This window comes from Hippoglossus stenolepis, chromosome 6 (assembly GCF_022539355.2).
Source record: "Hippoglossus stenolepis isolate QCI-W04-F060 chromosome 6, HSTE1.2, whole genome shotgun sequence".
NCBI classification, from domain to species: Eukaryota; Metazoa; Chordata; class Actinopteri; order Pleuronectiformes; family Pleuronectidae; genus Hippoglossus; species Hippoglossus stenolepis.
In genome coordinates, this window is record NC_061488.1 from 13572677 (window position 1) to 13596017 (window position 23341).

The 23341-nt window shown below is 43.5% G+C and overlaps 1 protein-coding gene across 5 annotated transcripts in view; it reads right to left on the minus strand.

The window, feature by feature from the left end:
- The window catches only part of LOC118110721 (adenylate cyclase type 6), a 34465-nt gene extending 13381 nt beyond the window's left edge, over window positions 1-21084 (minus strand). Inside the window, exons 1-5 of one of the 5 annotated variants that reach the window (XM_035158716.2) lie at window positions 20857-21084; window positions 17103-17300; window positions 16098-16992; window positions 540-689; window positions 28-149 (exon numbers count right to left, since the gene is read on the minus strand). In XM_035158716.2, the coding sequence (XP_035014607.1) occupies window positions 28-149; window positions 540-689; window positions 16098-16991 (1166 nt within the window). In that variant the 5' untranslated portion in view covers window position 16992; window positions 17103-17300; window positions 20857-21084. The other 4 variants (XM_035158719.2, XM_035158720.2, XM_035158717.2 and 1 more) reach the window with 4 other exon arrangements.
- Window positions 21085-23341: the final 2257 nt, after the last annotated feature.

Genomic DNA, 23341 nt, shown 5'->3' on the forward strand with positions numbered 1-23341 from the left:
CATGTATGTGTATTTATCTGTGTTTACCTAACATTGTCGTGTTTTTGGATGTAGATCTTGTGGAACATCATATCTTCCTTCTTGGCATTGATATCAGCCTTCATCTCCATGGCAACGTGCCTTGGCAGTACTGACAGCAGTAGGCGCTCCTGAGAGAGTGTGCGTGAGAGAGAGAGAATAAACAGGGAGAGAGAGAAATTAAAGAAAGACAGTGCGAGCGCCCATTCATTTTCATGAGTTTCCACCGTTAGAAAGCTCAATGAGTCACCCTGCCTTGTTGGCATCTGCGTGGGAACGTGTTAGTCAAATAGAAAGGAGTGGAGATACATGCTATACTCCAGAACATATTGTTGACCTCGAAAATGAAGCAAACAAATCAGACTGGAAGATGGAGACACCCATTGGTTGCTCTTTTGCATTTCTCCGTGTTTCCAACAGGATGCGAAACAGGGCTTCCGCCCTCGTCTATTTGCTTGAACATTCATGGTGTCCCTGCACATGTAGGTCTTTGCATATGTGCGCGCATGTGTGTAGCCAACCTGCTGCTGGTTTTCCCTCTGCAGGTGCAGTCTAGCCTGGATGTATCCTCTCGTCTCCTGGAAGGCTTGTCTCTGGGAGACCTCCGCGGGGTAGTGGGTACAGATCCCGATCATGTTCGTGCACAGGAAGATCAGCACGTTGGCACTGACCTGAAAACACAGACACACACACACACACGGCAGAGAGTGTGAAAAGGGAGGAACAAAAGACACAAAGTATGCATATGTCACATCATAAGAATACTGTGAACTCTCTCTGACCTGGGTGAGGTCAATAAACCAAAATGATAACACTCTATGTCATAGGATTTACTGCAAGGAGAAAAATTCCTCAAACGTCTGAGGGGCCATTAGATGTGATCTGGTTAGAGATGATGGCCGTGGCCTCGTGGTTGCTCAGCAAGACGACATTCTTCTCGTGTCGCGCTCAGAAACAGCATGCAGACAGCAAGCCCAGAGGGTGTGATGCAGGACTTGACACATGTGAGGACTCCGCTTATGGTTCTACTTGAGTTGAAAGTTTACTTTCTCTACACAGTGTGTATGCAATGCAGTCCAAATTAAAAACAGGACACATTCATCAAGCCTGTGAAAGGGAGACTTTTGTTTTGAGAGCTAAAAACAGATAATATTTGAATTAGACACTGAATAACAGAGGCATCCTTAAGTAGTAGTTCCCTCTGTATGCCTACAGCAGGAACATATGTTGGTTTAACAATGACGCTCTGAGAAAGCGAACGCACACACACTGTACAAAAGCATTATCTGTGGCTTAAGTAAATTAAGTTTAGATATAGTGTGCAGTTGGTTTTGCGGGGTCATCAACCCTGAAAGCATTCCTTCGTGCTGCTTCGTGTGTGTGCCTGCGTGTTTCTGGATGTGTGTGGTAAGCCAGTGTGTAAGTCTGTTAGAGATTTCTCTTCTCGCTCGTCCACAGCCAAGACCGAGCATCAGAAATGGAGCCTTTAGCTCTGGGCTTCCCCTCCGCTCAGAAACAAAACGGGCTCGGACAAACACACACACATACACGCACGTCCTCTCTATGTTCAGAAACACACTCCAGCCTGGGAAAGTCACTTGACCCATGACCAGAGAACTGAGTGTTTCCTCTGAAGATGATATCATCAATAATGAGAAAAAACATGCAGGCAAGGCACAAACACACACAAACACACACACGCACACACACACACACACACACACACACACACACACACACACACACACACACACACACACACACACACACACACACACACACACACTCTGTCTTAATAACAACATCTTGACTAAGCTGGAGGACTTGAAAGATCTCATCACTAGCATCAGTATTTCTGAGCCAGATATGTTGCCAGTCCAGTGTGTGTCTGTGTGTGCGTTTGTAATTTATTATTAGAAAGAAAAACACAACTGAAGATTACAATCTGCATGCCTTTGTCAAATCGAAATGTGAATAATTAGGCCAAACAAAACGAGACATAACTTACAAAGACACACATTCATACAAAGCTCCCCATGAAAACAGACAAAAACACCAACTTGTAGAGGGACGGTGGGCTGTTTACCACCATTCTGAGATGAGGTTTACACTGTATACAAAGAACCTGTCCTCTGTTGTCACAACAAGACGGAGACAATCTACAATGACCTGTGCTTGAAACAGAACACCATCGCCACAGGACAGTGGCAGGCAAATTCCATTCTCCGTGTTATTTCCTATGCCAGCGAAAACAAATGGCCAAACTGGATTAGAAGCAGAGCGGGGAGAAAATAAACACACTGATGTTTTGCAGGTGCAGAAGCGCACCGTCTCTTAATGTGCCTGATAGAGATTCAGCACAACGGCATTATTCAGGAACTAACAAGAGAGCATCCAAACTCTCCTGTCACTCATTCCTTTTTCCGTTGGATACAGATGCAGCCACGTTCCTTCAAACAGGTTTTCAGGAAAGACCAAGAAGCACTTTGATGCGGGATGAGAGAGAATGGCTGATGCAATCTGTCCGTCAACTTTCAATGATTCAGATCAAACCTGTCAGTGGGTGTGAGGCATCTCATCATCAGGCTATTGAAGAACATCCACTCGTGTTCTTTACATGAGTGGCTGAGCAGTCGTTCCTTTAAGTGCAACGCTGAATTTGTGCCGCACTGTCGCTCAAGTGGAGTGATTAGTCTATTGTGCTTCTAAATCACTAACAGGCCGGAGCTGCCTGATAAGCCCTGCGTCGTAATGTTACACACCACCAACGGAGACCTGACACTCCTGTTCTGGAATGGCACAGATAGGACCTGCCCGTTTTGATCCTGAGCAGATGGCTCCGAACAGAGTGAGCCAGATAACTTAGTTAAGTGGTCTGTTCTCAGATACAGGGCCACCTGCAGTTCCCAAGACCCCGCTTCACTACAAGAGCACATCCAATTTATGTTCAGACGAGTTCGCTTCCCGTGTGAGCGCGCTGAGATTTCGTTAAGACATTCCTGTCAAATTGATTTTGATCGTTTTGGTGGCAAGCATTTAGAGTGGGTTTAAACGAAGGAGGTCCCACGTTTGGGATTTTTGTGTATTGTGCCGAACAGTAAAACCAACAACAGTGCAGTGACACCAAGTGTGCACATCCGTCGATCCATTATCTATAGTGATAATCCTTTGAGGGTTGCGACAACATGCGGAAGGGCAAACACCCTGGACAGGATGCCAGCATGTCACACGACCAGCATACGGAGAGAAACAACCATTCACTCTCACCTTCACACCTACGATCAATTTAGAGTCTCACATCATCTCATGTTTGGACTGAAGGAGGAAACCCACGCAAGTACGAGGAGAACATGCAAACTCCACACAGAAAGACCCTGACCAAACTGGGATCTGAACCGGGGACCTTCTGGCTGTGAGGCATGCTCACCACCGCACCAAGGATGCACATGTAGTTGCAAATGTATTGAAACCGCCATGAAAAGCATCAAAACATCCGCAGGTTCATCACATTCAGGTTCAGCTTTGTCAGAGCTTCTTTTTGACGACGGCTCAATATAACAGCTTGATAGCTCAGAATAAGTGTAACTCGTGTGTGCATGGGGATATATGATGAACAAAGCTTGTGTTAATGCACAAGTTATATGCTTAGTCACCGCACCGACTGCAGATTAGAGGCAGGAGTATTCATAATGGCTTCTGAATAAATCGGTGTATACGTGTGTGTGCCTGGACCGGCAGCTCTTTCATCTTTAAGCTTGTTGGGTCTGTTGCTGCACTTTTATCACCCACACCTGAAAATCCATGGCCGCTCTGACACTCCCCTCTCCAAACAGCGATGTGGTGCAAAGAGAGCAGGAGCCGTTTCTCATAATTAGCTCAGTGCCATTCTCTTCATACCCATTAAGCTGGACTTAGACCGTCTTCCATTGATGTCTCCGGCATGACGACTCTCCCGGCAGGCTTTTGGCACTCTAAGACGAGCCTCTCTCAACATTCACTTGAACAGGAACCTCTTGGCAGTGAAGTTAAAAGGAGTCCAAACATTGGCTTATAAGGTGCGGCCCCAGCAAGGTGCTTTATAAAGCAAGGCAAACGGATAGCATGTTAAATAACGAGTGAGGGAAGGAGATGGAAAAGATTTTTGCTTGGCAAACACACAGCAAATCCATTTCATCTTTAATAATATCCCACTGGACAACTTCCTCACACACAAGCATGCTGGAATGTACATATGCACAGCATCAAGGTCATTATCAATTCATGCAGAGGCCAAACCTACGCCACAGACAGCCGATAGGTTCGATTGATTATTACCTTCACTAAAGAGATTATATTTTCCTCTGCGTCGGTTTGTTTGTTTGTCTGTCTGTTAGCAGGATTTCACAAAAACTGCACGAACCTTGGTGGAAGAATGTGGTATGTGTCAGAAAAGAACCCATTAACCCATTTTACATGCAGATCTGAATCAGGGGGAAGATCCAGGAATTGTTCTCACTTTCTTTAACTTTGCAAGATGGGGAGATCAGGCATGTTTAGAGGACAATTCAGATCTTGTGATTTTAATTGTGGTTTAATAAGGGTAAAAGTGTTATAGATACATTCAGCAAAAATAACTATGGAAGCCATGTCTGTAGTCGACGTGGTCACATGGTGATGAATCTGTAGCTAATATTAACTCCAATGACAAAACACTGAGAGAAGTTAAGCTAAGAGCTCATAACCACAGACATACTGTTGCTTATTGAATAAAAAATAATTGTTCAGGTAATCAATGATCAGATTTATCTGAAAAAGTCTGCAATGAAAGATAACTTCAGCTATCTCTCCAACACTGAGCTCCACTAAAGCTGAAGTTTAAACTTTTAAAGGCCAGAGAGCTACATCCCATAAGACAACACTCGGGCTCTGGGGACTGAGACTGCAGTTGACATGGGGGCTGCTCTGCAGCACATGACCTTTGATAGGCATCTGGAGCTTTTAAAATGTCTTCCAGAGATGGACGTCAAAGCCCAGTCACACACTGCTGATCATAGCCTGAAAAGAAAACATGTGGTACCAGAGTGGTAAAAATAGACAATTTGTTGCACTAGTCATGATCTACTGGAGGGTTACATTAACGTGTAATCACTGACATATGTCAGAAGCTATTCCTTATAAAGATAGATGTTGCAGAGGGGTGCGGGGTGCTGTCTGTGCCATCTTGGACCTCTGCCATCTGGAATCAGAGCTTTGTTTTTGTCATGGCTCGGGCCAAACCAAAATTGGTCTCAGGCGACCGGCGAGGCCACGGAATAATCTTTGTGAAATGCAGAGGCAAATTCCGCAAAAGCTAAATAGAGCTGGACCCAGGCTGCACATCTGTCAGAAAAACAGACCCTGAATTAATACTCTCACACATAAAAGTTGTCCAAACATGAGAAAAATCTCCCAGCGATCTTGGAATTACGGACTAAAAAAAACTGGGACCACCAGCTAAAAATGACCCACTCTAATTTAACCAACAAATCTTTCCTGAATCCAAAGATCATAATGCTCATTTAACCTCCAACTTCAATATCTTGACCTTCAATATGTTCTCGGTAGACTGTTACAATAATAAACACTGTATTACTCAGATACAGAGAAAAACATCCGGCAACAGAGGACTACAGTGGGGGAACGGCTTGAAACTAGACAACAATATTTTTCATGTGATTATTTTTGTAGTCTCACTAATTCTTGTTGACAAGACATTCACTAAAACAAAACAGGAGGATTATTATTATCATTACATGAACCCACATTGTATCTGTCTTATTACTGACTTATTACAGGCTCACTTCATTTGGCTGAATTATACCATTTAGCATCTTTGGCTTAGGTCTGCTCCAGGACATTTATGATTTCCTCCTCTTTCCCAACATTTCCCGTCTCTGTGAACTTGAGAAGCGGCAACACAATGATCTTACATAAAAACGCTGGAGTGCAACATCAAGGTTTCAAGACTTACATGGAGTTAGGTTGACCTGCTGCTGCCGCTTTTACCAAGATCCTTCTTGCTTTAGGGCTGGAAATAAAGCTAACTTCCATTTACTGAGAAATAATTAGGTTTTAAAAAGGCAGAAATCAGTATAATAACTGTGCATCATTATTTCCTAAGGCAAATCTTCCTGTCTTGACCAGGAATTCATATATTCAGATTATTATCTTGCTTGAAAGATAACACAATAAACTGACATAGATTCATAACCCGCCAATCAACCAGTAGATTTATCAATGAATTGCTTCAGCTCTATTTTACTCCTCTCAGTGCCCCAACAGCACAAGTTACAGCAGCAACAGGTGGTGTGTCTGCTCTGTCATCCCTATTTCCTCATTTGAATTATCACACAACATTTGACAAATTAATCAATACCTATCGGTCTTAAATTTACAGTTGTATTAGCTGATCATAACACACAAGGCTGCTATAAGAAGCCCACCGCGAGTGCACGTTTGTCAGTGGTCTTGGCTGCTCAGTGGTCAGGGGTCAGTGTTTGGCTGGACAGAGGGAGGGACAGAGGGAGGGACAGAGGGAGGGAGAGAGGGAGGGATCAGGCCTGGACACGACGCTCTCCTCCCAGCTGTGTACTCGCTCACCCTTCACTTCCTGCCCGCTCACACCATCGCAGGCACAGCTGCAATTACAGCGCCGCGTCTACGAGCACACAAGATTTGGTTAATTAGCCGGACAAACCAACCAACCAGCCAAACCCATCCACTCCCCCGCTGGCTCTTCCCACTGATTCGAACTACGTGAGGGAGTCCAGACCTTGAACTGTGTGACTGTGAGCTAAACATCCAGGAATTCCAATTTCAGCTGCTTTTGCCTCCATCTCCTTTTAAGCACAACGTACAGCACGAAGCCAAGGCCACCATCTCACACTGACAGAGATTGATGAAACGCAACTTTTAGTCTTTCAATACTGACAAAAGAGAATTTTAAAAAGGGAGGGCTTTGAATTACATTAAATGAGATGAACAAGTGTGTGCGGACCAGATGTTGGAGCTCCAATAATATATATTTTTTAAACATACAAAAGCTTAGTTTCACTGTCCAGTTATATAAAATCATTCACTCCACAGTTTCAGGCACTGTCCTTCCTTGTTCTCTCTCCCAACGGTTCACAATATTGACTTTTACTATAAAGCATACAGATCAATACTGGGACGAGAACAACAGGTTATAGTTTAAACAGTGGAAACACGAGAGGAGTTTGGTGACTGAAGTTTGCGTGTGTGCGTCTGACACGTCCAGCTCCCGGGCCAACTTTAGGAAACGTTTGCAAAGACTGATCCATCGGCAGCATTTCATGGGAATAAAAGCACGGGTGTAGAGTTTCAACACATGGTTTGTCACTGTATACGTGACCTTGTATATATGATGTCCCGATCATCCCTGCTCAGCCCCCGGAGGCTATACACACCAAAACAAAGATTCTTGGAAATGTGATTCAGGCATGTTTGATGCTGAGAAGAGCTCAGCTTTACAACATGAAGGTGCTCGTGACACATCATCCCAAACAAAGAAAATAGTCCTGTCTTTCTGCGAAACTTAAAAGGCAAGGCACATGGCACATTAGGCTTTTTACACTTTCTGCACACTTCAGCGGGAGGATCCTGTGAGAGCACAAGATAGAGTGTGTAACTTCCTTTGGATTAACCCTGAGTGTGTGAAATTACATCATGGGACCGGGGTCTTGTTATTTTATCTGACATCACTCAATGAAAATGTGAAAAAGACTGCGAGACACAAAGGCTCGCTGATTTAAACGGAGCAGCTTAAAATGGTCTAAACTTATTTGATTCATCAGGATGATCTGCTCTTTCTATATAATAACATGGTCAGATGAGCTGAATAGCAAATTAAAGACTTCGTCTCACAATGCATTGTGATACAGACATGCAGGGGAGGTGTACATTTCAATGGCAGGAAGTCGTTCCCTATTTTTACACTGATAGTACACATGTTTGTTAATTAGCTTCACCCCGACAGTGCATTCTTAAGTCGGCCCAACATATGTTGCCACTGTCTTAGCATTGTAATTGTAACTGGAATAGCAGGGTAACAAGAGATTTGGCTAGTGTGACTGTGACCTCTGACAGACGGCCATTCACCTTCCTGTCACCAGCCCTGGGACACGGTGCGGTGGGCTCAGTAGGGATCCAGAGTAACACTAACTTCAAAAGCCTCGGGGCTTGCGTGCCACACAGATCAACATTTAACGCTGCTAATGGATTCCTAATATATATCTCTTGGACGCCTGCCATGGCAGTGCAGCCTTAAATCCCTGTATTTACTTTTGAGGAGAGCCAAGTTGTTAGTAAACCATGAGCTGTTATTAGAAGCCTGCACTTCCTCATCCCCGACTCGCACAGCTATTATTAGCCAGGCTATTATTTCCCTTATCGTTGACTGTATTTTAAGAGCAATATTTCGCTTATCGCAAGTCCTAATTGCTCCCACCCATGGTGGTGGAAGTTATCCGGGTTTGTATCATTGCCTCTGGTTGTAATACAATAAGTGGATGAGTCAAAAGCGCTCTCCCTTTCTGAGCGAGGATGAGGTTGGGAGTAAAGGGGAGAGCTTTTGTTTGAGCCAATGCATTGTTTGGCACCCACAGCACCTGATGACGGGTTCTCACCATTTGATAGCAGCAAAGTGAGCTGCTGCGATCCATGCATTTCACGCACACAGTCACAAACACACACCACTACTCCATGTGCATATGTAGCTGTATATACAGGTCCATAAAAACAAGTACAGGAGTCATGTTTTTAAAGTTGGCACCAAATACATGAGCAGATCCTCAAGTGTTTGCTTCTCTTGTACATTCAGAGAATATCACTTGAGATCTGAAAAAAATGAAATATTATACTGTATTTTTGTTTCAGTAACACATAAGATTGAGAGAAGAGAGGCTATTAAGTCTAAACGTCACTGTGAGTATCAGACACAGCTGTTGTCATACTTTCCAGAAAACATCATAAATAATTGCATAAAGGTCAATGAAGCTTGTGGCTGCTTTCATGTTTTTCTTATGTAACACCAGTGTTCTGGCCTAAATGCATTATGCACGCTACAGTCATGCCGGTGACATTTCATTGATTGGTATCTTTTTTCACCAGTGTTAAGCAGAGGGATCAGTATGTTTCCACTCGTCCCGGGTTCGTTGACCCCATAACAATCAGCCAACGGAACAGGTTTTTCCTCTCGTGCTGGATCAGCACATAATAACAAAAGCACAGACTGGATGTACCTTCGAGACTTCACTCTCTTCTTGACCTGCCTGTCAATAGCTCCTCTTCAGAGCACTCCCGTTGGGATGTGGTTATCCAAATATACCCTGCATGCTGCACACAAGAGAATAACTTTTGTTCGGATCCTTGTTAATCCACTTATGACATCTTACATGCCGGTTAGATATGAATTTTTAGAACTAAACAATGGCTCAGTAAGTCACACAATCCCCCTTAGGAGACATAGGCGTATGGCCTCCCAGCTGTTCATACTTAAGTTATGGAAATACATATATCAAAGCTGTTGATCTGTGCACAACCCCAAATGCCAATCATGGAGTTAAGTTAGTAGTTGCCTCATCTACACGCAAGGGTGAGCGACATGACAAAAACTCAAGGGACAGGTGGTCTCCTGTGGTGAAGTCCCAAATCAGTCTGTTTTAGGCTCTCTGTGTGTGTGTGTGTGAGAGAGAGAGAGAGATAAAGAGAGTTGTGTCCGACTAAGTCCGAGTGCTCGGCGCCATGAGCTGAAGCCATCACTCATGGTGACTGGTCCAAAGTACATCAATGCAAGAGGATGTTATCTACTGTGGACTCTTTCAAATCTGGAGTTTGGGTGAATCTCTTACATCCTAGAGAGATGTGCATTTACCTCCGCCAAGGTCCAACAGTCAATATGCCTGATTTTTTTTTTCATCAAGTTCCATGAATTATCAAGAAATCAAGGAAAAACTTCGAAAAGTGAAAACAAAAATCCTGGATCCTGGATAGGTTCTTTCCCGACTCAGACCACATCTTTCCACCAGGTTTCTGTGGTAATCTGTCCAGTGGTTTTGTCTACTCGTGCCAAATGCAAACATAAACTCCTTAGGCGAGGCAATAAACATCAGATACACTTATCTGAGGAGCAGCCATTAGGCTTATTGCATGTTTTCAGTAAAGGCCACAAACAAAACGGCATGAAACTACTCAAACACAAACTGCTGGCTCTTTGTGGTACATCGACAGCGAAGATCTGATATTAGGTCATTCAGTGTCGCTAACAAGCACAAATGTCAGAAAAGCAAACACAACAACAAACACTGATGTCATTAGAAAGAACTTTGGTAGGTTCTTCCAATCAAGAGGCTGTTGGCCACTTTATTCATAACATTTACATTATTTAGAGCCTCTAACTTTTATGTCAATACAATTTGCTTCTTGAGTTTATAGGCAACGTTGTGTATCATAATATAATCTAAGCTAAAGAGGTAAATGACAACACTGACAACTGAAAATACAGTATTTTATGACATGCTGATAAAATGAGTTTTTTAATAGATAAAAGAAACAATTATCACCAAATTTCTGTTTAAATTCATTTCATCAAGAAATTTTCAGGTAGATAATTTAGTAGGAGACCCGTGTTTCGTGTGTCGTGTTTTTTACCATGTTGAGAATCAGAAGCAAAGACCAAGAGAAGCAGGCGAGTTCATGTTGATTTTATCTGCAAAGCAAACTTTAAAACAAATCTTGTGTGCAGCTGCTCCTTTGAGGGTCGTATAAGTGGCTGGAGCAGGTCCCACTGTCGAAAGTCACCCTGACAGTCTATTACAGGTATCTATTACACATAGAGACAAAACAAACATGCACGCTCACTTTCACAACTACGGAGAATTCAGAGTCACATGTTGACCTGACCTGCATTTCTTTGGACTGTACAGCTGCTTACAGACATGCGCTGAACTCCGGATATTCTCCTGAAGTTATACGAAGGGGTTGTAACGTGGAATGCAAATGTCCAAGTCAGTTGCTCCTGACATTCCATAACTTTTTTTTGGGGCAGCCGCCTGGTAAATCGTATAGAGAATGTACGATTGCAGGGGAGAACACAGCTGGAGATTGTCAGGAGAATTCACCGCCGGCAACCGTGCTTTTTGATGACGTTTCTTACACTTGACAGACACAACACTGTAAGAAACTAAAATAATTCAAATATCTTAGGATGAAAAAGAGGTGCCATACATAAATACGTAAAAGCTGCAGAAGAAGATGTCAACTTGGAAAGACAACAAGATTCAAGAGCTTTTGAATCTTTGAACCCATTTTCCTGTTGCTGATAGAGCGTCTAGCTTTACCACTAGATGTCACTAAATTCTACACACTAAACCTTAAATATGTGAACGGCAAAGTCAGGAGAAAGTCCGGATCCAATTGTCCCGTCATTTTTCGGAGTTCATGTCTGAGCATATGTTCGGAGGAAGCTGGAATAACAGCAGGAAACTCGTGCAGTCACAGAAAAGCACATGCTGAACCAGGGTTTGGACTCAGATGGGCAAAGCTTGTCATTAATACCTTGCTATGTCTACTTGATACGATGCCAGCCCTACAGCTTCTGTATCATCTCTCTCTTTTAAATCTTGGCAGCGGATGCCACCTGTGAGATTGACTGAGATCCTTCTGAACCCCGTGTCTGCAGGATAGTGGAGGCACTGGGAGTGAACAGCGGCAGTGTAACTCCCCGAGAACAGTTACACCTTCATCTCTCTGCAGTTGTCTGAGGACGCCCCTTCAGAGCAGAGCGGAGAAAGACGGAGATCTGAAGAAACAATCCCTGTGAGTATTGTGAGCTCAATCTCAGTCTGTAATAAAGGCCACTCGATCTGTGAGGGATTTTGTGAGAATGGATTTGCGACTCAGAGGAGGAAAAAAAGGGGTGAAAAGTGGAAAGAGGATAAAAAGAGAGACGAGACTGGCAGCTCTTTTCCAGCTGGGCGCTTCAGTCCAGCATCGTTTCACACTCTCCGTCCGCGGCCGTGCCCTTGTCACCACTGTAACCAGGGGCTGTGACAGACTGGATGAAGACCCTCTTGCATTCAAACATGTGTGAGTAGCTCAAAGCCAGACTGAGAGACACCTGTTGAGACTGGGAGCTGACTGAATGACACACTGTGCGGTGCCTTTCTTGATGGTGAAAAAAACAATCTGTAGTTTTTCATTTAAAAACACTTCTGCAGTGCCCCCGTTTTTAACCTGCCTTTTTGGAATGGGGCCTGTGGTGATGGGTTGCAGGCTTTCTTTCTGAAACTGTAGAAGTGACCTGCAGTAATTGGGCAAGTAAAGACCAGCTGCAGGACTCAGTTGGCCAAACCCTGATGCTGCTCCACCGCTGCTGCACAAAGAGCTGCTCAACTGTTTATTCATAGTTCAGCGAAGCTCAAGGAAGATCGCTGAACCCTGACTTGGAGATTAAATTGTTGTTGCTGTTGTCGTGAACGCGCCTGTTGTTGTGATCGACAACGTCACTTGCGGTGATGAGTCCCAGCTGTCTCTGCTTCAGAGCGCCGGTCACGTATTCATTTCAATATCAAATGTATTACATGTCCAAAATCGCAAACTTCCTTGGGCTGGCACATGCCAAGTGGGAAGCCGATAAAATGAACGGTTCTTGAGATATGTGAGCCACATATAGACAGAAAGAGATTTCTTAAATTATTTAATAGACGATGTTGGTTGTGATTTGGTTCAAACCAGCATCAAACAACAAGCTGATGTCCCTGTCCTTCATCTCTTACATGATTCGTGCTGTTCGGGGTTTGTACCCTCATGGTTGAATGCACTTATTGTAAGTCGCTTTGGATAATAGCGTCAGCTAAATGATATGTAATGTAATGCAATCTCTATCAAAAGCCCAAGAGAGACAGCCACTACCCCATGTCCCCCCCATTGATTGTTCAGAGTGCTGGAACACACAGTTGAAGGGTCTAGACCCTCAGGCAGGGCAGCAGTCCCTCATCACAAGACCAATGCAACCAACCACATGCAGCCAACAGTCCAGTGTGCCTGAAGTCGCCCTGTCTCGTCTGGGGCATGGGCACTTTACACACAAGCTCACCGGACCAGTAGAGTTATGTCAATATTGCCTTAATCAGAGCGGCTCCACATTCATCTGGTTGCTTAACAGCGAAACCAACAACATGTTTCTACACAGACCAGTTCAAGTCATATGTGTGAGTTGCATGTGTGTATTCATTGTTCGACCACGTATCAAGTTGTTAAGGATAAAGCAAAGTCTCTGAGAAAACATGACACTAAAATCCCCCATTAAAACATGTAGGAATAAAATTCTTAGAAATGATTTCTCGCCACAGCTCTTCAAGGCAGGGTGACCTATGGCCCCAATTAAATGGCAGTGAAATTGCAGGACACATACATACAATAGAATTAATCAGGTGCAATTCATTCTTATCATTGCCCTTTTACATAGTCCGGTGTTACTAAAAACATTAACATGGCTTTGTTCTATTCAAGAGGCCCAGTAAGTCAGTGTGAATGTGAGTCAGCACGCACGACACCAGGACCCTGAAACTGAAGCAGCTAAATTGAATTCATTGTGACTGTGGCGCGTCAACATGTCCTCTGTGAAAGATGGTGTTTAACATGTCGCTGCTTCCAGCTTATCACATATCACTATTTTCTCTAGCTCTCAGATGAGCACATTACCAACAAATGCAATAATCAGTTAATCCTTAAAGTATTTAGATTAATTGCCTTCACCAAGGACGTTATGTGATTTAATTGTCCTTCTTTCAGTTAGCAGAATTACACAAAAACTGAAAGGTTTACCACGAAATTCAGTGGGAGGATGCGGTGTGGGTCAGAACAGAAACAATTCAATTTAGGTTCCAGATCAGAATCAGGGAGCAGATCCAGTAACTTTTTTTTTTAACCTTTCAATAGCATTTGGAGATGGGGTTGTTCTTTTTACATTTTCCCAGATTTCTTAGATAAATCATGTATCCAGATAAAAAAAAGTCTGACCTGTTTAGGGGAAAGATATTTTAGAGTCTGTGCAATAAGTTCAATGTGGTTTCTATAAGGGGACTGTTAGCGGAGGTCCGCCCTCTAAGGACATTCTAGCTGTTTTTAAACTTATTTGACTGTTTTAGATGTTAAGCCGGTTCTTATATAATGTATTTATGTCCATATGTACATCTAAATAGTACAGTATCATAAACTGCACATAAGAGAATCACTGAGTAACTTACACACACATACAAACATGAGAGAAAAAACAGACAAGCATAATGAATAAATATTTCCAGTGAGTTGGGAGCTGAAGCCATTAAGTCTAATTCTGTTTATATTTTTTTTCCCATATAGCTTCCAATATGAAGAAGTAATCGTCCTGTTTTCCGTCAAATCCATTGCACAATCCGAGTATCCCACCCCACCCTGTTTCATTTTACAACAATAGCCCCCTTGTTTTAGAGAGCTGAGGCATGAATGGCACCATGCTACATTATCATGATATTCCTCCACAATGCAGCTAAATGGGCTCATTCAACCCAGATGACCTTCCACAAACCCCAACAGAGTTGCCAATAGCTGCCCTACAGCACAAAACATAGGCTCATTAAAAATCTCATTTGAAAAGCTGCCGAGATCTACGGCACCATCTACTTTTAGTACAGCACCTTTGACATGGAAAAGTGGTTGAGGAGTCTGCACAATGTTTGTCCTATATCGATGGGGACAGAAAGTAGGGCGTTTCCACTGGTGAATACAGTAACAACACTGTGCTCAATTGTATGGTGAAAATAGTGGGCCCTGACAAGCACGAGTCTGGGATATCTGAATTGTTTTCTCATAAATACATCTCCACTTGAACTTTCACGGCTGGTTGGACATTCATTTCCAACAAGCATTCAGAAGAGCATGACAAAAAAATTGTAATCACGCACTAGTAATGCATGTGAGTAAAACTGTTATTGAACAGACTCACATTTAATCCATCTCAAAACAATACTCAAAGGCCCATGTTTTAGTAAAAGAGTCACTGGTCACTCTTCGTCCTGTTCATGCTCGCTGTGAGAAATCTCATCTAAATGTGACTTTACTGTGATGGGGCAGCATGTCCATAGTCCTAGTTTAGTTCAGAAATTAATTGTAAAGAAAACATACAAGGCTTGACCAGTCTGAATTTCACAAATCAATCTTTAAACAATTTTTACCGATTTACCCAATAATACGGAGGCATTTCTGATGCTTTTATTGGTATTAAAACATCCCGACAAAAATTACTTTCTTTATCGGGAATTTGTACCAAAAAAACGTCATTAGTATCCTCTTGATTTTTCCCAACTCAGACTGCATTTCCATCCCAACACTGAAAAACCTTTCATAGTGAGGAATAGTGTACATACCACTATGTGAATATTGTATTAAGATAAACTTCAACAAAATATGAACCTACCCTCTAGAAAGTGATAAGCTGTGAATAAAAGGTGCCTTCGGTTTCATTATTTGTCCACTGACAGAGGTTTTTCAAAGCATTTAGCTAACCATCCCTTTAATACCCCTGGTTGTCGGGGGCAGTGTTGCAAATCGGTGAACAGGAATGCTTCGTGGCAATATTGGATTTTCTGCATCAGTGTGATGAAGCAGATTAATCGGGTGTTAAATGTACAAAAACAGTCGTCTGTTCACGTTTTTTTCCTTTTTTTTTTTATCTCTAACTGTTTTCTCACTGTGTATAAAATGTCAGAAATGTGGAAAATATCACATCACAATTTCACACAGTCCAAAATGACACCTTCACCACGGCTTGTTTTGTCACGACAGCCCAAAACCAGAGAGATTCCATTTTGAAATATATAAAACAAATAAATAAACTCTGATTCAAGAATGACTTAAATAGTGGCATATAAATTTTCTATCAATTGATTATTGCACGGAGTCTCTTGTGTAAACATAGCTGTACATTGATGGAGGAATATCCAGAATATCTCCATTTGTTCATTTTTACAGACCTGACAGTTCTGAATCATGCTTTCACTCACCTGTTTGTAAATGTACTTGTCCTCTTGGTTGAGCAGCCAGGCGGTGACTACATGTATGGTGGACAGCACTGCTCCGCTGAGCACAGCAGCTCTCATTCTGACCGGCAGCAGTGTGTATATAATGTAGATGAAGAAGACCGTCCACCAGATGCCCTCTGAGGCACTGCGGGGATCCATCTTCAGCACCCCAAAAACCTGCACCACAATCAGCACCCCGATCACCAGATAGCTCACAATCCACATGTAGTCCTGATGGAAGCCATTGCGGTTGCACACCACCATCATGGCCAAGAAGAGCGCCATGGCCACACAGAGTACTGAGACGTAGGCATCATCTGGAGTCTTGTGGCTGCAGTGGAAGGCGAGCATGACCCCGCACACCACCACCAGAACCCCCATCAGCATGGTCAGGGAGCTCTGGTTGAGCCTGAAGAAGTAGCGCTGGTACAGGCGCTCCAGCTTGGTGGACTGAAACTTCTTGGATTGGAAAACCCACACAAACCGCATCCAGCAGTCTAAGGCGCTCATCGTGTTGCAGCTGCCCTCGGCTAATTCCCCTGATTCCTCCTCTTTCCTTCCCTTCAGCTCGCCATCTTCGAAGCCAAGGTCCACCGCCTTTAGACCCAGATCCCCACCGCCACCCATCCTTTTCCCATAGTGGTCCTCCTGCCAGCCACAGCGCAAGCCAAAGTTGCCCCCGCTGGTGCCCGCCGCACAGTGGTAATGCTGAGGGGCCGCATGAGAGGGCTCGAGGTCCTCAGGGTCCCTCAGGCAGCTCATGTACCGCGGGTTGCACAGGGACGAGCTGTCCGTCCTCTTTTTTCCATTGCGCTCTCCCCATGCTGTCTTTCGATCATCCACTCTGCCTACAAAGAGGCCCCTGGCCCACGACATCCTGAGCAAAACACACAAGCACAAACAGGACAAACAAATTTTAGGACAGTTAGTCTGAATATCCTGCAAGCAAAATGTCAGCTTTAGAGAGATTTTCAAGGATCCTCTCACCTGTGTGGGCTTTACTGAGTGTAGCAACACTTTGCTCTTTGGCCAGGCCACTTTTATCCCAGCGAGCACACACCATAGAGCTCAAACTGGCCAGAGGCATCAGAGGTGTGTCTGCGTTTGAGCCACCCTTGGTTTGTACAAACAGTCAGCGTGTCAGCCCTACACACCGCCGAGCGCCTCTAAAGACCACCTGTTCTCCTGTGAAAACACACACACACACACAATACACATGATGTTGTTTGGCTAACATTGCCTCGGGATCAAGATCTTATGGATATACACATCAAGGAAAACAAACATTTGTCTTATCTATTGATCTATTGTCTCTACAATAGACTATATACAGAATATTCACATGGCGGCCATTTTCCTCTGACATCACACTCTGGACGGGAAGCTCAAATACCTTTATGAAAAGAATATCATGTTGTACTACTGAGATCCAGGTTTATAAGTTATATATAAACATTGAGAATCTGATTAACTTGTTTTCATCCATGTGACATTTCATCTTTGTGACTGCTTTTCTTCTCTGCCTCCGATCAGCAGTCATAAAGGTGACGCCAAATTTGGCAAGACAGCGAGGTGAGAGCGCCTCAGTTGTGATGAATATGACGCACTGGGCCAAAAAAACAAGCAAGACAGGCAAACTCCTCAACTGGCAATGGGAGTCATCACCTTTTTTTAAGATGGTTTACCCACATTCAAAGAAACCTGTGTGTACTTGCTAATTTGGAAATAAAAGAGGTTTAAGTAAACTGGATGTAATCAAGCAAGCAATGTACTGTTAACTGTCCTTGTATTTTCACCTGACCTCAGAAATACTCAGAAACGTTACGTGACATTATGCTCACTGGAACGTGTTTCTGTTTTATGTACATACAGTTTGCATCAACACAAAGGTTTGTTTCAAGCACTTTCGCATTGGACTGAATTGAGCATTTAGCGTGAGATTACAAGCTTGATTCCAGTATGTTTTATTTCTAAGGTGAATTGATATTTTAAGGATTAAAATGTCTTTCCCATTTCATCACATACTGAGAAGCGGTTGAATGCCACAGTTAGCTGTGTCTATTGGTAGCTAGTGAGCTATCAAATATTTACAAACACAACACACATGATGTTGTGAGGTTAACATTGCCTGGAGAGCCTAATGAATATCTATGGATGAAGTGTTTGTTGACAGGTTTGCTTGCGAGTGTCTTTGTTTATAATCCTCTGGTAGAAAGTCTGGCAATCAACAGCTGGGACAGGAAATAATAATAATAATAATCTAGAAAATGACTTGTCTGTCGTTAGCTTGTCGTCTAATGGTAGCTAGTGAGCTGTCAAATATGTCCTGAAACATGGTCCCACATGGAATACACCAGTACAACGTTATTCTGTTCATAATGACTATTAGCTGTCTATTATCACCTCATACAACTGGTGCCACTGGTCAAATCTTTTTTAATCAAACCATCGAGTTGAATTTCATCAACCGTTCTACTGATTGCTGGATTTTTGGACATTTCCAGGAGATTAATGTTTCTTGCTGGTGCTGTGCTATGCTACATCGCTGCAATCTGCTCCAAACATCTTGAGTGGGCAGGGATGGGTGGGCTCTATTTGACAACAAAGGGCCCACTGAGTGGGCACCATCACAGATCAAGGGCTCTCCAGTCCAGATTAAATTGTCCATGCTTCCCCCATTAGCTTTGATGACTCACTGTAGCTGGCTTCTGGCAGCACATGTCAAGGACACTGCTAACCTCTAAACCTAATAAGCAAATCTCTGCCAGGCTGACTGAGCTGCAGACGAACGGCGAGGAGAGCGCACATGAGCTGCACACATGGCCGTGTTTATAATCAACAGCAGCTTGTAATGTGAGTTGCTCAACAACCACACACGCAAACACACGCACACACACACACAAACACACAGTCCTGTCTCCATGAGTTCAGAGGACATTACATTGACTTACATTGATTTCCTGGAGACTTGCTCTAACCTTACCCATCGTCACTACTTACCTAACCCTTACCCTTACGTGAACCTTAACCTAACCTTGTCTTCACATTCAAATTTAATGATTTACATTATTGGGACTTGCTTTTTGTCCTCATTAGGAAGACAAGTCCCCATACTGTCACTGTGTAAAGAGATTGAGGTCTTCCACAACATGAGTAATACCTTGACCACACACACACACACACACACACACACTTCTAATTGAAAGAGTGCCTTCAAATACACATGGGTTGATATATTGCGCTTTAAATACTTGTTTAAACTATTTTCTACCTTTCCTCAATAGCCACAACTTAATTAAACCCCGTTTTACACTATAGCACCAGAACCACCATGACAGTTCACTTGACACTGTGACACATGACCCACTGAGCAAAGGCCAACATGTGTCCTCGCTTCACTTGCCTCCTGCAGGAATAAACTTAGTCCTGACCTCACCTTTGATACATGTATGACAGGTCGGGGGGGGGGGCGCAGGTCTTATGTAATACAATATGTACACACATATACATCTGCCACAGCATACAAATCCAATCTGTACCACTACATATGGTCATGTTGGAGTTACACATCCTGCATGATGCATCACAAATGAGGAAGATGGCGCTCCTCGTGCTTATATTTACATCTTGCCTGCACTTTCTCTGCACATGACACTGAACTGCAGCACCTCCTCCTATCATCCCTGCTTATCCAGGGCTAGTGTTGAGAAATAAATATTTAATTTTAACTCAGAAATACATTTAAATAGAGACCTCATTCACAACATAGAAGGGAAATCACATACAGGAAATGGACAAAGCATTCCCAGGACACCAAGAAAAGACAAACAAGAAAGAGTAAAATTGGCAAATGATCAAATGTGAAAGCCTAAGGAGTAAATGCAAAAAGAATCACAAAGGAATCCAGAACAGCCTCAGGTACAAATTCCACGTTGCAGGTGCATGATAGTTAATGCTAATAATGATGATCATAATGCCGACAATCATAATCATAATAATAAAATGTTAAGCAATAACACGTGTAGGCCCATGCAGGATGTTGAGATGTTGTTACATAACAGACATGTAACCTCTTTAACCACACTGCACATGGGGAGAGACACTGGACTGGATGGAGTCGGGAGAGGAAAGTACACACACCAGTAACTTACCCGGAGTGAAACATTCAACTTTAAATCAGTGGATCCCAACTGGTTTACAGCACTGATGTATATTGTCAACACACACACACACACACACACACACACGCACACACACTGCATGGGCCTGTCTCCCTCCATATGAGCGTCATGATGTTTGGACCCCAAACAGGTCACCGGACGAGGAGACACGCTGAGAGGTGAACACGCAGCGCTGCCTCATCCGTGACTGCCTCGCGATTAAATGTCCTTGTCATTAGAATAAATAAAATAAAAGTGTGAATGAATTGCCACTGCCTGTACAACGAGGAGGAGGAGGAGGAGGAGGAGGAGGAGGACCACGCAGTGTGCACGGTCCTGCAGGAACAGACCCGCAATCATCACAGCACACAAACACGGACCGTAGCCTACAACAAGTCAGCTGCTGGTATTTCTGCTGTTTATCCCCCCGCTGCTGCTGCTGCTGCTGCTGCTGCTGCTGCTGCTGGATCCTCTCACTGCGTCTGAGCCCGACACATCCACTCTGTGCGCTGCAGCCGAAGCTTTAAAATGAGAGAGAGAGAGGGGGGGGGGGGAAGAGAGAGGCAGCGTTTACTACTCACCATTGGATATCCTCGTTACAGGAGTAACTGTAACACTGCAGTGGAGCCCCAGTTTTTTTTTTTACAAGACCCCTCCTCCCCTTCCTCCTGCTCCTCTTCCTCCTCCTCCTCCTCTTCTTCCAGTCCAAGGGTCCTCACGCAGCCGCCGCCGCCGCCGTCACACGCTTCAGATGCGGGTCTGCTGCACGTCTGGAAGCGGATTTGGTTCAGAGGGACGCGAGGGAGAGAGAGAGAGGGACAGAGCGAGAGAGAGAGAGAGGAGGGAGGGCGGGAGGGAGAGAGAGAGAGAGAGAGAGAGAGGAGCTGCGAAATTGGCCGGACAAGCCTCCTCTTTTCCCAGCCTGAGATACTGTACATTCCCATCGTCTCTCTCTCTCTCTCTCTTTCACACACACACACACACACGCACACGAACACGCGAACACACTCACGCGCACTGCATTCCCATTCTGAACTCAGGAGTTCCCCCTAGAGGTGATACGAGTGTGCCTGTGTGCGCGTGTACGTGCGTGTGTGTGTGATTTACACCTTTGCAGCAACGTCGTCCATCTCCTTCAATAACTCCCCTCCCTCCCTCTCCCATCAGCCTCACCCACTTTTAACACATTTAACATCACATACCATGTTAGAAGTGGCAGAAACTCCAGCTGCTGTCAGCTGTCACGTCCAGACAACGTTATATCACCATCTGGTGGAAAACCTCTGCAATCATCATCATTTTAATGTAATGTTTCACAACAGGGTTTATGCTCCTGAGTTCTGGGCATTTTAGCAATAAAGCTGTAAAGGGAAACAGTAGCAGGTTTGATGGGTCTATACGCTGCCAGTAAGCAGAAATCACATGACTGAGTAAACCAGTAAGGCAACACTGGTGTTGACACAGAGTAAATCTGTTGACTTTTCACCCTTTAAATCAACTACACACCCTCACAGATCCCACCAGGAACATTAAACAGTTAGTTACGGGAAGTGCTGGTGACTGTAACGCTGTATAAATATGAAGTAGATCTATTATGATTTGGTTTTTTACTTTACTATGATTATAGTGGGTCTACATTGTAGAGCTACTACTTCCTAGTTCTACTAATGATAACACAAATATAATAAGATCAACTTAATGGATCCCGTACACAAATGGAATGACACTCAGAGTGCATACCTCCACCAACAGTCCCATCATGAACCCTCCAAATTGCGCACAATTCATCAAGATCCATGAATTATTATTTGAAAAGTCAATGAAAATGTCAAAGAACACCCTGTAAAAGAAGGTTTTAAAAAATCCTGGCCTTGCCTCCTGAACCGGATCTTTATCAAAATGTGATGGATTCTTCCCTGACCCAAACTGAATCCTTCCACCAAGTGTTTTGCTAATCTGTCCTGTAGTTTTACGTAATCTTGCTAACTACCAAACAAACAAATGGACAGGGGTGAAAACATAACTTCCTTGGCAGGGTAATAACAGATGTAGGTAAATAAAGTTTAAACACATACATTTACTACCACCATGACAAAGCAGCCACTCTTCTCCTTTTCGAATGTCATGAGGTGACTGGAGTCAGTCCCAGCTGACGTGGGGTGAAGGGGCGGAATACATCTTACAGGCAGGTCATCAGGCAAATTACAATTACAAGTTAATGAAGAAAGTGTCTTGTGTCCTCACATAGCAGTGTCAGTCATTGCCTACATGGATATATCACTGAACAGGCTCACCAGACTCTGGCCCAGGGGCCTCATGGGGCCTTGTGGGGCCTCATGGGGCTTCGTGGGGCCTGAGGGCCTCTTCAAAAAGTGACTTCATATTTTTTGTTGGAAATACATGAAAGTACATGAAAGTAAAAACAAAATCACAAACATTAGATGCAAAACAATCCCAGAGAGACACAAAGTGACCACAAAGAGATGACAGACAACTACAAAGAGACAAACCACACAAAATAAATAAAACAGAGAGACATAAATCAAAGTAACCCCAGAGAAACATAAACCAACGTCAAATAGACTCAACATTTCCATTTATTCACAGTAGATAGATCAGATCAAATCAGATAAAATCAAATCAAATCGAATATACTTTATTGTCCCGTAGGGAAAGTTGTTTTCTGCCAAAGTGCTACAGCACGAGATAGATAGATTAGTATTACATGTAAATTTATGAACATTGTCATCATGCCATTTGTATAATTTTGTCCAGCAGGAGGCGCCATTGTCCATCGACATAACACTGTAGTGTCTCTGTATGAAGGCCTGTGAATTATTTCACTGCAGAGGTGAGAGGAAAGACAGAATCTAGAAATATTGTTTGTACCTGGAGGTGAGGTCATACAATCAAGAGTTTATGGGCCGACACACTCTCTCTGTTATTTTCACCATGACAAAGTACCAGCCACTACTCAGGAGCAGTTTTCAAGCAGGTCCTTTATGAAATGTATATATAGGTTGTTGAGCATTGGCAGTTCAACTATGGTATTTATAATGTGGTTTT